Genomic DNA, 14,550 nt, shown 5'->3' with positions numbered 1-14,550 from the left:
TGGAGACGTATTAAAAGTGACTAAGTGGGTGTGCTGGGCCCACAGATGGGACGTGATTTCTTTTTGGCGGGGAAAGAGCTGAGGAAAGTGCCAAGAACAGTTAACACTGTAATAAAATAACTTGAAGTTCACTCAGTTAAACTATCCTAGTTAATGTTTACCATCAGTTTCAAAGTGCAAAAATCTGGCGGAAAAAATACACTTCACAACACACTCTTGGCTCTGAAAATCAACAATATCGCACATTTCCCAAGTTCAGGACTCCTGGACATCGATTTCAACTGCGAGACAACTGCGGAATATTGTAAAGCACTGTTATGGAAATATTGAAGGTAAGGTTTCATTCTACCGGCCCAGTGGGTAGCAAAATCGTTCTTTTAATTTTTTTCCATCGCTCGCATAGAGCAATTGAGACCGCCATAGAAAGCCGATGGAGCGCGTTTTTGACAACAAAAAACGTTAATAGCGAAAAGAAAAAACTGCAAGCACGCCTTGGGGAGATCTGCGGGTATATTGATTGTTATAGTGGATTCTTACAATATAAAAAAAAAATGCGTTCATAAACAATTTTCCACTGAAAAATGCGCTTGTCCAAAAATTCTGGGTATTGAACCCATTGCAATGGGACAGGTTAAACACAAAACTGTTCCTCAAAAGGCGGCCTGGCTGAGCATGCATTTCAGATGTGATACGGATTGACAAAGAAGCCCCCGACGGGCCTTTATTATGTTTTCTTAACGAGCGACTTGAAATGAATGAAGGACAAGATCAAGAACGGGTTGTCCCAGCGTTGCATCCAGCCCCGTGCTCGACGCACTTTTCCCAACAAAAGTATTAGGGCGTAGCCGCATTCAGCCCTCCAAGCCCGTATCGCGAGAAGTGAAGCGAGCCATCTGTGCATTTGTGCAAAACGTAGAAAGAATTCCATGTTAGGCATCATTCGCAAACATTGCAAATGGACATAAGGACGAGCGTTACACACGCATGATTATGGGGAGTTTTTCGCGTGGTGTGAAACACCGCCACATGACCGAGCTCACCCAGACACCTTAAAACGGATTATAAAAAATATATATAACAGCATGGGATGCGATCATCCGCGCCGCGTTTCTCTGCCGCCGGCCAAGTGAAACGGGCGACAGCGATACGCAGCGCGAACCCGTAACTTTCGAACGTCGATACAAAGCTGCAGCACAGCCGTCACTGACAAGTCGCACAGCGCGCATTCACGTTTGAGATACCAGCAACTTGCACCAAAGGCCGTAGAAGGCCACTGCAATATCCAGCCACGTACAATGACTCTCGAGGATAGATGCCGGCAGTTTCTTTAGACGCATTTTTCATTGGCACAGAGCTGCTGTTGCGGCTCCGCATCTGATTTTTCTCAGCAGCATTCCGCAAAATAATAAGTTCTCTGGCTATGCGTTTATATCCTGTCCTACCAATATTGCGCCCTGCTGCAGCAGCGAAGGCGTTCGGAAAGAGACTATTATTTGACACCGGACACATCGGATAGAAAAGTTGTAACATGCAGCAGCTACCGTGCCAACCAGAAAGCACTTAGGAAGGGTTCCTCCTGGCCTGACAACGCCTCTGTCAAAAAAATTAGCACGTGACAAAGCGCCTTTCTCATCTGGAGGGCTCAAGGCGACAAGAAAATTAGCCCCTCGAGTGTTTGAGCCGAGTGGAAGACCTCCAGCGAAAGCTCCGTCGATAGCGAAACAATTACGGCAGGCGACCGCGTCCGTCTGGGCCGTGCACGTCAAGAGGTGGTGTAATTGCTGCCGCGGAAGGGTTGCTCACCGTGCAGCCAGAGCCAGAGCCGGGGGGCCATGCGGCGGAGTAGACGGCGGCAGCGGCGGCGGAGGCGCGATCCCGACTAGTAGACACGCGGTGGACGCATCTCGGGAGCGGGGCCGGGCGCGTGCCTCGGACAGAAAAAACACATGCCTCCTTGCAGCCGGGCCCTCGCACTTTCTCAAGCCTGCCGCGGGCGGTCTTCAGCAAGAAAGCGCGTACGCCTGCGTGTGCCCCGACTAGCAGGCGAAGCCGCGCCAGCGGGGAGAGGAGGTGGGGGGAGGGAAAGCGGCACCCATCCCCCTTGAACCGGGCGCACTCGGCCGCCTGTCGGCTTCCGCTGCTGGCGCGCGAGCAGCGGTTCAGGGGACGCGCGAGGACGAAACGCGCGCCAAGTCGCGAGTCGGGGGTTCCCCCGCCGCGAACAAGGCCCGCGCACACACACCTGCTGCCGAGCAGGCGGCCCCAGACGAGCGGCCCGCGTCGACTGCGCGCCGGCGCTGCCGCCCATGCACACCGACCATCCCCGATAGCGGCGTACGCCGGCGCCAGAGATAGGAGAGCCGACGAAGGCTGATCTGTCGCGTGTGTGCGCGCACCGGTCGCCCACGCGGGTCTCTGGGTCGCCGGACAACGCGTCCCGGTGACCGTGAGGAGGGGCAACGGAAAAGGAGAAATGAGCATATCGGAATCGGCGCAGCTGCGCGACAGTACGCGAAGCGTTACGTAACGTCTCACCCCTCCGACGAGGCCAACTCTTTGCTCCGAGTGCGAGCGCTGGCGGACCGCTGTCAGCTGCCGCCGGGACCGTGATCAAGTGCATTCGTCAAAAGCGTCGCGCAGCCGGTACGCCAAGTGGTGAGGCCATTGCGTACTTGGATCATATAATTCAGCGTTAATCATGAAGCAAAGAAGTGCAGCTGACGTTGAGCAGAAGCGATGTCATCATGGTGGGGCCCCGTTCAAGGGCCGAGAGCCGCAAATGAGGAGACCCGGATGCGGTAGCAGGGGCTACTACTGTGGGAATGTTGGCTGCTTACAATGTATACAAGTGGAGGCCTTATGCCTGTCGAGTAATTATCAAGAGCAAGACCTCAGAGAACCGCTTGAAGTTGTTGTTGACCGCAAGTATAATGAATCCTTCGTCTTCCGCGTCCGCCGGCAGACGGTGCTTGTTATCAGTGAAAGGTAGTGAAAGGTGGCCGACATCGAGGGACTGCAGGGGCGCGCTGATAAATGCGCAAAGGGTTTAGAATGCATTGTGCAGGTTGCCGCGTGTTGGCTGATAGCAGTGCATGTACTCTGAGGATGGTGTGGGCGTCGTTAGCATGGCGATTGAATTAGAATGCCCGGTATGTAATCAGTCGAGATGAGTGTCAAGACGAGCACTGAACACGCTCGACTGTCGGGATTTTTTTTTTATTCGAGATGTTTGCCATTAGGCATAATGTAAAAGGGAAAGAAAGTTATAAGAAGGAGTGTAAACGAACCTCGCTTAAAAAGTGGCAAAAGTTCACGATAAAGCGATTATCATGAGTCCACTTGCGATAGTCGCCTGCAACGTCCCATCGCAGGCCTACCTTCTTTAACGAAAAGTCATATGGAAGCGCATGAATTTTAGCCACGTTACAGCCACCTATTAGGCCCTAAAAGTACAGTCCCGTGGCTCAAACCTCCATTTTTCAAATGCGTTCTTGCTTTAATTTTCTATTCGTTCCTGCAGATCAACCACGTCAATACAAGCACGTGTATTCAATAAAGACATGCTTCTCCCACCGTGGTCACCGCTGTTGCAGCTGCAATACAAACAGTACACAGGAGGCCCAATGCCCCGATCCCTTTTCTCAAGTCTGAATGAGTAATTTCTCGTGTGGGCCACTCTGAGCAACTGCCCCGGCCAGCACCCGCTAGTTCCGTCCTCCACAGTGCGCGAGGAGTGTGCCATGGGCGCAGACTGCAAAGCCACCTCAGCTGAATCAGGCGTACCGCGGTAAACAGGAACAGGTTTCTCTACGGTGCGTGCTCGTTCATCGGTCTTCTTTGTAGACTGCCGCGCGCATCTGAGCTCTTCTCTCGCCCTCTGTTAACGCACTCCAGCAATCACGATGGTCTCTGAAAAGCTGGAAAGGAGATGACGCCAGATAACCACAAACGCTGCGGCCGCTGTCCTTAATGTTTGCTCGCATTTGGACGCATCTAAGGAGTGGAGCGATAAGGGGAAAAGCACAATAAGAAAAGAAAACACCTTCGCCTGCCTAAGAAAGGAAAACTCAGACACATTTATCAAGAAAGATGACCGCTTCGGAGAAAGCTTAGCTATGCGGCCTGTGTAGTCGTACGTAGTCGAGCGTGAACACGCCGTGGCTGGCTGATTTTGTTTTTCATTCACTGCTTTCGATGCGCAAATCCGGTATCCTCGCGCACTCTCACTCTTCTTTTTGCACGAAACAACAGCGAGTGATGAAAGAGACGCGCGCATTTGCATCCTGCAGGGTAGTTCAACTCCTGATGAAGTGCAGCGAGTAGCAAGTATCTTAATCAAGGGTACAGGGGTTAAATAAAAAGGTCAACACTTATATTACAGCAACCTAACACACCCGGGCAGTGGGACGGGCATGCTTTCATCGCTCTAACTGCCGGTCGGCGCAGTTCTTCAGACGCTTACGCCATGACTGGTTTTCGCTTCGTGTCTCAAGGTTGCTTGCTCACTGGTGCGTGGACGGGCGATCGGGAGCATCCCATCGGCCTTTGGGGAGCGGTGCGTCCCATGATGCAAACGACGTTGAAAAGCTAGAAGAACAGAACGCGGACACGGAGGATACACAGCGGATGAGCTGCTTCCGCCGTAGAGATAACACGCCTTGTCCGCCGGGACCGCGCGTAAAGGCTCGCAGGAACTACACGGCGGACGTATGCACCAAGGCAGGCATATCCTGCCTCGCGGTCTGCGATTAGACATCCCTGAAACAAGACGTCCTGCGCTTGATATAGATATATTTATGGCTTATTAACGAAGGACTTCACATGGCCTTTGTTTTCATTGAAGTGTGCTGACTACATCAACAGAAAAGGAACTATGGTTTGAAATGTGGACGAGAGTCGCCTAATGGGCTGGAATAAAATTAAGGGTCCTTACTTTTCAGCAAAGGACACCAGTGAGGGACGAGCTGCAAGCGATGTTTTTTCGCCCATTTGAGATCCGAATTCACGTACGTAATGGCTTCAACCACGTTAATCTAATTGAACGTCGACGGGACACACAGCGCCTCGTGTAAGTTAGGCTCGCCGTGTCTCACACGGTGAGCGAGTTCATACAGGCAAAGCGCGAGACAAAAAAAAAGTTGACAAACAAATGACAACGGACATAAGATTTTTTTTATCATAAAGGAAGCGCTTATATGCTTCTTAGCAGCCATATGAGCGCAACCATACAGTCTGGAGGTAATGAGTATTTAATTACTCACCAACTGAAATTTGGCCTACTTTGAGGGTTTTTCGTAACTGCTTTTTGCGCGTTGCTTTTCGTCTGCAGTTTTTATTTCTGTTTTATGTTTGTGCGGTGCTTGTCAATATAAAGTGCCATTTATTCCATTCCCGAATTTAGCTGCGAATTCTCAGTCCCATTAACTTTTTCAAGTCCCGGTTTCCATGTGGTTGGAATCACAATTTTTCACCACTCGTGATCAAGAAACAGATGCGATTCGGGGTATTACCAAATTTCGTCACACACGCGCCGGCTGCAGCTTCCAAATCCGTAATGCTGATCAGCCCCTCCCAGAGTGGAGTGCCAGACAGCCAGGGCCTGTTCTTCTCCAACATTAGGGAGACGTTGCCCCCGGACCGGGAGGCCATCTCAATAAAGTTTGCTCCTCCTCCTCGCTTCGTTCAAGAAGCCAGCAACCACGCGACTCATGCACGCGATGCACGTCGGTTGGCTGCGCTGCAGTACCTTCATCGTGGCTGCCGGCGACGCGCCGCCGAGAAAGGGTGGTGCGCCTACAGCGCGTGGGGCCTGTCACTTTCCATTTAGAGCGGAGCGCCAGTCGTATCTCGCGGCAGAAGTGTTCCTTTTCAGGGGCCCGGTTGGCCCCGCCGCTATCGCCCCCCCGGGTGCCACAAACGATCACCACGGATGGGACGAAATGAAAAGGATCGTCGCATTATCTCGCTCTGCGGGCGGAGATCCTTGCGTCGCCCGCAGAGACGAGCTTTATTTCTTGGACTGCAATTTGCGACCACAAGAGAGAAAAGATAAGTAGCCGAGTTCAGTTAATGACCCGATTATACAGCGTATTGTAACTGTGTTTGCGAGCGCGGGCGATGATAGCAACATGGCTACACGGAGATCTTCCTTTCCTAATGACCGCCTCGACTGCTCAGCTCTTGAGAGACGCACTGGCTGGTATGAATGCTCAGTGCTACGTTACTAAGGCTGCACATTTTCTACACTCTTTTCGCCCTTGCTAGGCAAATGCCCCAGCAGGAAAGGCTATTTCTGTGCCCGTCGCTCACAAAAACCTCAGCGCTGCCCTTGCTCCCAGCGGCTCAAGTTCCGTCTGTTCCCGGTCCCCTGGCGCGAAAGCACGAGAAAGAACGCCGTTCTGGGCCTGATTAGGACGTAGCGCGGAGAGACCGGCGGGAGCGGTTGCCTGCGCATCGCTGCAAGCACGTGCGTCGATGCGCGAGCAACGCTCACATCGCCGTTTCGAACGGCGAGGGCTCCGACACGGGCTAAAAGTACCTTGAACTGATGCTGCCTTCAACGGAAGGTATAAAGTCGCCAATCAATGAGAGGGGCAAAAACGTGGCGTGCAAGGAACATGACAAAAGGTGCTCAAAACTGTGCCTTGCACGAAAAGTGGCGGCATTTATCCGCGTTATGTCAATACACGATCACGTCACGTACTACGCGCATGAGTGCGTGAAGACGCGCGCTGCTGCTATGCTTCTGTACTACTTTTTTCTAGAAATATGCCCCCCCCTCCCCCCCCTTCCCCATCATGAGTGCGCAGGAGTACGTCAGCCTCGTTTTTACTTGTGATTTTTTTGCTTTTGCTCAGTGTCACTCATGCAGCCGTGTGCCTGAGCTACAACTTTGTTCCTTTATTTTTTATTGCACGTTGATTTTTGTGCACCGCTACGCGCTTTCATTGCATGCGCTAGGTGCCGGCGTACGTGTCGGCTGTCTGGGTTTTCTAACCGCCTTTCTATGTTATTTTTTCGCATTTCTCTCCTCTGACACTACACCGCGAGCAGTCATGCATCTGCGCGCGCTCCCCGACAGCCGTTTAAAGCGACGACCGCCGTCGAAGCGTGGCTTATTTGCCGGGCGAATTCACGCATTACGTTTGGTGGTTGAGTCCAGCGAAAACGGTCGCAAACAGAGTAGAAGACGCGGACAGGACGGCGCTGGAATTATAACTGCCGTTATTATACGACGCACATTTACTGGTACGCGGCGGGCCCATTTCAAAACCCATGAAATGCATATCAACATGGCCTGGCACGTGCAATGCTTAACATGCCTAGAACATCAATTCTTTATCCGCCAGAAAAAAAAGAGAGTGTTCATAACACTTCGTGCCTTGTTTGTGAAACTCTGCAAATAACCCACACCATCAAAAGGTCGCTGGAAGGAAGGGCGTCAATGTTGTGTTTTCTGCTCCCTGCAAGCTTTCACTCCTGTGCTCACGTGTTGCACGTGGCAGGACTTATCATCCGGTCTGTTCTACGCAGCATAAAAACCGCTTCGTCACTTGTGCCACAGGTGTGGTATACAGGATTCCGCTGACCTGCGAAAAAGTGTACGTTGGCCAAACAGGCCGGTGTATTAATGAAAGACTGAAAGAGCACCACAACTCTCTGTCTCCTACGGACGGTGCTGACTTGCCTCGACATTGCCGGGAATGCGGCTGCTACCCGCTGTTTTCGAATGTCAGTATTGTTGGCAGAGGCAAGGGAAAAGTTGAGCGCGAAATCCTCGAGGCATTTCTCATTAGTATGCAAGGGCATGATTGCATCAGCAATCCTTCTATCTCCCTTATGCAGAAGGAACTAAGCTTCCTTTCGCAACGGCGCTAGGGCAAGGCATATCTTTAGAATGCAGATCTTTGATGACTGAGCTGCGCATGCTCTGCCACCTTTTCCTGTGAGACTGTTTCCTTCAATAAAGCACAGTTGTTAGTCCAGTTGTCGTGTGTGTTCCTCGTCTCTTCGCTGTGTTCCATCTCTGTTTTTTTTTTTTTCATGAATGTGCACCAACTGACCCAGATTTCAACTCAACTGCTTCAGGCAGTTCCCGTTTTAAATGCGTTTTACAACGGGCTACCGCGGCGATGACAAAAAAAAAAAAAAAACGTCCAGAAATCTGCAGGATTCTGCAGGAGTCAGAGGTGATGCTAGGTCAGCACTGTCAATGGAGTGGAATTTGGGCGTCCAGTCGTGGAGCGTTGCCTTCATCCTCAACCCAGTTCGTCTTCAAGGAATACAAAGCTGGCGAGTTTTAGCCCCAAGCTGTTACGCGAATTCATTCCGTGTTCCTGTATTGATGCGCTGAATCATTTCAGCGCTCAGGTTAGGTGCCTTCCAGTGTATGTATACCTAGGGATTGGAATTATCGATTTTTGTTTCTTGAAAATTCGGCGGTAGTTTTCAGCTCCTTTCGGCGGATATTATTTTCAACAAATGAACCGCCGTCTTTTTTCGGTGGCATAGCGGGGTATTCCTGTGTAGTCAAAAGTCACTTGTAGTTTATGCACTTGTTGTTAGCCCGAGCATTCGATTTACAAGTAATTAGCGCCCAAATGGTCGTACTTAGAGACAGTAAACAACAGCACCTACAAAGACGATCCAGAAGAGCGACGCAGGAGAGCGCTTGTCCTCCGCCGGCCTTCTGTTGTGTTCGTCTTTGAAGGCGTTGTTGTTTACTGTCTCAAGCATAGCAGTCTTTGTCAAAAGTAACCAGGCTGCATGGTTTGCTTCTAGCTCGTACAGTGGAGCTCGTACAACAACCCTGAAGTTGAAAGGTAGTTAAAGGTAAGGACTGGGGGTCTGCTTACCTTCCAACACCTTTTGATCTTCAGGAAAGCCACAGGAGCTCCACTATACAAGCTTGAAGCAAACCATGCAGCCTGGTTACTTTTGAAAAAGACTGTACACTCTAGCCCATATCGAAGTTCTTCTAAACCATCGTACTTATAGGTGTGCTTGTGGAAGGAAGGGTTGTAGCCCGTAATAAAACTGACGGAAGTTAAATGACGGAACCATCAGAGAAAAACTCGAGTGGAACTTGACCGCCAAAAGGCGTGTTATCAGTGTACCGTTCGGTTGTTGCATTGGGCTGTGTACGTGAGGATGCTGCACCATATGGCCTGCGCAGCGATGGAACTGCCGCTTTACCGTAACGGTAGGCGCAACATGACATTGTTTGTGACGCTTATGAACGGTTTGGCGTCATTGACCTGTAGATGCGGTGATGAAACCTATACTCAACCAAGTAGCTGCCCTACGCGGGTTTTGCCGCGCTATGCTAGCAGACGACGTTTGGCGAGGAGTTGGAGCCTCCTAGTCTGTATACAGGCCCATAACGTAGCAGAGCAATATCCCTTAAACCACACGATTGCGCTACTTAATCCGGCGGTATTACCCTCCCGCCAAGAGGCTGTCTCGTGCATTTTTTACATTTTCTCCTCCGACTGTTAACTCCCAGCGACCTAGCTGTGGTCACGGATACATACCCTTCTTCGGCTAAAATCAAATTTCAAAATTAAGTACTTTTACCGCTTTTTTGGGGTCTGAACAGAAAAATCCAACCCCCTAAGTATAGTGTAAAATCTGATCACGGTTATTTGATTTAGTGGATAGATCCGTACCATATGCATGACAGTGGCGGATTCCTGGAAGCTGCTACACATGTTTTATTGAGGTTTAGTCCTACAAAACTTGAATATTTTCATATACCTACGTAGGTACAGCGGAAGGTATCTTAACCGCAAGGTCATTTTACAGACTGCGAAGTCCTTTCTTTACGGGGCTATATCCGCTAAGAATTGATAAGTTTGTCGCTTTGCGTCTCTGTCATTGTCATGCTGATATATGTCCACAGTTTTGTTTTAATGCGAGAAACTAATATATGCCGTCGACGACACCGGTGGAAAGTCCCCGATCGCACTGCCCCCCCCAGCTTACCCACCACCATCCACCCCTACAAAAAACTACAGCATTGGCGCCATCTGTCGATACGCTGTCGAAACTCCAGAAAGAAAAAAAAAATCTTCGAGGCCTCTCCCATTACGTCCCGAAAGATACTGCTGGATGGCAGCCTGACGCGTCGAACTTCCGATCAGCCTGGGAATGGGTGGTCGTTGAATTACTTCATGTCTTACATGCTCAGGCGTCACGTGACTGCGACTCCCTTTAATTGCGATATGCAATTTTGAGCAAAACCTCTTCGTTTACGTATCGCCACGTAACAGGAACGATACCGTGAAGCAATGCGGAAAGTTGCCAGTATGACTGACGTGCTTATTATCCCTGTTAATGAGCACAACGGAAACTGAAAGCTATTGATAAGTAATTGTGATGACTGAATAATGACACGAGATTAACGTAGCGTTACGTAAATATTCAAATTATCATGATCATGCTAATTTGGACATTTAACGGGAAAATGAAGTAACGTAGTCATTGATAACGTTGATAATTAGGATCGTTACAGATTAACACGATAACTGTTGACAATAATAGGCTAACTTAAGAGCTGTGAATGATTTAAAAACTTAATCAAGATAAATAACTTAGATAATGTCCGATGATACAACCAGTTGTTGAAACAATGACCAAATTATATGACCCGCCGCGGTGGCTCAGTGGTTACGGCGCTCGGCTGCTGACCCGAAAGACGCGGGTTCGATCCCGGCCGCGGCGGCTGAATTTTTTGAAGGCGGAATTCTAGAGGCCCGTGTGCTGTGCGATGTCAGTGCACGTTAAACAACCCCAGGTGGTCGAAATTTCCGGAGCCCTTCACTACGGCATCTCTCATAGCCTCAGTCGGTTTGGGACGTTAAACCCCAATAAACCAAACCAAACCAAGTTATATGGCCACAATAACTGCCCTGACTCATTTGCCATGTGACTGGGCTCAGCTAAGATGATAAAATATAATTGATTACGCTAATCAGTGGTGATGTCATAACGGATATACCAGGTGTTTCAGGGAAGCCCGTCAAAAATGAATAAAAATAGGGTTTTTGCGGCAGAGTAATACCTGTGCTGGTGGACCTCAAAGAATCAGCGAATTATGCTAACAAGTAGTGTGAATAACTAAATTCTAATAGTTAACTTTTAACAATTACTGATAGGCCCGTGATTTCAATTAGCGACTAACGGTAATAGCCACATCAGTTTTAAAATTTCGAGAACGCGATTACCCTCGCCGCTGTAGCTCAGCAAATTTGTACCATTTTTCGTGCCATTCGAAACAAAATGGCGGTGGCTTAGCTCTGCTATGCAAGGATATACGTAGCGTGTGGTATTGGTACATCTTGGTTAAGCTTGTTGTTATTAGCTTGGTTTCCCCCGTGTTAAACCTTGAAGTTCCGGTACGTGTAACTATGACTAAATTAAAGACGAGACAATGTGCAGTATCAATTGTGAAGCGTTTATTTATTTCGTATGGTTTCTCTTCTTGTTCTCCTCGTTGGTGAAGCCGTAGGCCGTCGGCGTCGCTGAAGCCATAGGCCGTCGGCGTTCTTGTGTTCATTGGCGATGGCGTTGACAACGTTCTACACTCCGATCATTTTAAAGAAAGGAAGTGCGCATAATGGCTCCCTGGGTTAGTGGACGCCTGAATCGTGCTTATAGGTAAGTGGGGATACGAGAGAGAGATATGGGCTGCAGGCATTGACAAGGTTGTGCCAGAAACGTGGCGCTGAAGCCATAGGCCGTCGGCGTTCATTGTGTTCATAGGCGTTGGCGTTTTTCCTCCAGGTACACGGCGCAGTAGCTGTGTATCCCTCGACATTTATACACGCGGCACAGTCTCCTCGCGCATGCGCAATAGCCCGCAGCTGCGAGCGCGCGCGACGAGGCACGCCAGCTGTGCGTAGTGACGTCACTTGCTCATCGCGCATGCGCAGTATGGTCGACGGAGGGAGCACGCGAACCGGCGAGACTGGCCAATGTAGCTCACGCTACAAAACACGCGTCTGCGGGGAGCACAAAGCGACGTCAATCAAATCGCGAAACTCCATGACACACATACCACGCGACAACCTCTACGTCTAAATTGCAATAAAATAAGCCAAGTTCCTCTTTTTGGACACAACAGCACTCAAACACAGTCTAATGAGAAGCCTCTGTAGCTTTTACAGTGCTTGTTTCCAGTAACATGAAGCAAATGTTCTCACTAAAAAGTAGTAAGTATTCGGCCTGCTTTTACGTGCACCCACTCACTTCATTATCTCGGTCTTCCATGCTGCTATAAAGTTGTCTCGCACCAACCCGTCCAATAATCTGCGCGCACGAACTCTGCCTATCAGAGCTTCTTACTGCAAAATTTAAAGTTAAGAATCAGTTCATGAGTTACTCTTCTTTCAAACAAAACAACACAGTGACATGACACATAACTGATAGAATTAAGAGCGCCCTGCTGCGCGCATTTTGAATGATTAAAAAGGCAAACCACTGCCCATAAAATGACGCTTACATCAAAAGCTATGCAAGCAACTACACGCGCGCATGACAAGTAGGAGTGTCATGTGGGACCAACGTGGCAACAATCAGCCCTGTTCCATAGGAAGCACTAGCTCATATGTTCACAAGGAAAAAACGTCTTTGTTACTGCCACTGTGTAAATCGTTTTTGCAGACATACACATTGCGATGGACGAGCAGAAAGTAAACACACAAAAGATCAAAGAGCAACACCCGCAAACCAAATTGTAAGCAAACCTCTCAATACTTAACATTAACTTAACTCGGACGACGAAAGAATAAAAGCAAGCAGATATGCGTTATTCTAAATTAACGCAGCGACTGACTTTATTCGCCCGTTTTTCTCACAGGAGAGTGAAAATATACGCACCAGCGAACGGACGAACACAGCGGGCTGAGTTGCTTCTCGCCGGCTGAAAAATAGCCAATGGTTTCGAAGTAGCAGGCCCTCAGACTGCCTACGTTAACGGGGTATGTACTACAGGCAACGATCGAAACGCGAACAGCACAATTAGGTTTTACCCGGGAGAAGGTTTAATTTTGGAGCGAGAAGCTTCACTAGGCTAGCCAACACCGCGCTTCGCGTGAGCCGGAGGCCAGATTTGCCACTTCTGCGCATGCGCGAAACCGAGCGACGTCACGCACGGCGCAGGTGGCCGCCGCCGCCGCCGCTTCTCCTCCTCGCCACCGTTTGACTTTTCGCCGCAGCGGTGCGCAGTGCGCATTTGAAACCATGGAAGGAGAAGAAGAAGCAACAGTCGGACGGCACAGAAACACCGATCCAGAAGTGGCGGCTTGGGAGTTGGCTGAAAAGCAGCGATAGCTTTTCGTTTATCCAGGCTTAACCTTAGCTAAGCCACAGCCAATTTTTTTTTTATTTCGACAGAGCGAAGATTTTCCCTTATAAGCGTTAATGAACCTCGCCCATGTTCCCTCTCCATGAGCTAATATGCTTGTGTTTTTAACAATCATAACTGCTTTATTTCACCCCCGAAATGTACATGGTGGCTGGGTGCCCATAGTAAAAGCTGCCTCTTGGACAGCCTGACTCGACCATGGACACCCAGCCGATAACTTTGGCAGCCAAACTGTGGGCGACACTTACAAATTACAATGTATGTGTTATACAATATTCCAACAGGTTCTTCTGCGACGTGGTCTCCGGGGCAATGCTATTGAAACAATGGGCATTTAGCAGATGTGGTAGTATATCTTCAAGTGTAAGTAGCCACATATTGTTTCGGACATTTTAATATTCTATTTATCTACGTTTCTTGTGTCCTGTACTTTGCAACTTGGCTCAGTGTTAGCCAGTTCATGAAGGAAACACATATTATTAGTAATCTCTCGTTTAAAGCCTGTCAAAAACGAAAATTATATATTTTGGTGATCGGAAGTATTTTATATTTACGAAAAAGTGCTTGCATGTGGAATGTTCTTGGAACATTTTAAATTATTAAGCTTTTGTGCAAGATGTGGACCTTTTTACGTTTTCTTTTGATGTTTTCCCCACACAAGATTAATGTAATTAAGGCGAGAACTAAGGAACGAATGATATACTGACAGCATTGCTTTAGGCGGCAATGGCTGACGATGTCGATAAATTAAACGTATAGTTCGCGACGACTTGCTGGAAATAAAATAGATACCATCATCCCAGGTCATTCTTTCACTGAATACAACACACAGTTTCTAAAATGTGGGTACTATGTTTAAATGAACAATACTGAAAACAAAAATGACTAACTTTCTTATTTTTGGTCTAAAAATAAGGGCTTTTGTTTCTGGAAGAAACCTGAAAATCTGGTTCTGAAAGCAAGGCTCAGCTGTGTTTCCTAAACGTATGTACATTTTCACCAGACGCAGCTGCTGCGTGGCGACTGGGCTGGACGACTATGCTATGCATCGCGTGCTTCCAACCAGCAGGAACTCATTGGCATCATGAGATTTATTCTCTCTCACTGTCGCTATCATGACTGTAAACTATGTACTAATACCTTAACGAGCGCGAATCGGAGTCGCAAAGCTAATTTTATGCACT

At 48.8% G+C, this 14,550-nt stretch overlaps 1 protein-coding gene across 6 annotated transcripts in view; it reads right to left on the bottom strand.

Moving 5' to 3' along the window:
- The window catches only part of LOC149349563 (sushi, von Willebrand factor type A, EGF and pentraxin domain-containing protein 1-like), a 108,546-nt gene extending 106,249 nt beyond the window's left edge, over positions 1-2,297 (bottom strand). For 3 of the 6 annotated variants that reach the window (XM_089578537.1, XM_089578539.1, XM_089578538.1), the window contains exon 1: positions 1,804-2,295. In XM_089578537.1, the coding sequence (XP_089434663.1) occupies positions 1,804-1,834 (31 nt within the window). In that variant the 5' untranslated portion in view covers positions 1,835-2,295. Of the gene's footprint in view, positions 1-1,803 lie in introns of all 6 variants that reach the window. The other 3 variants (XM_089578540.1, XM_089578542.1, XM_089578544.1) reach the window with 3 other exon arrangements.
- Between the last annotated feature and the right edge of the window lie 12,253 nt (positions 2,298-14,550).

Source organism: Amblyomma mixtum, chromosome 3 (assembly GCF_055824585.1).
Source record: "Amblyomma mixtum isolate Tamu chromosome 3, ASM5582458v1, whole genome shotgun sequence".
Classification (NCBI taxonomy): Eukaryota; Metazoa; Arthropoda; class Arachnida; order Ixodida; family Ixodidae; genus Amblyomma; species Amblyomma mixtum.
This window is presented reverse-complemented; position numbering and strand designations above follow the sequence as displayed.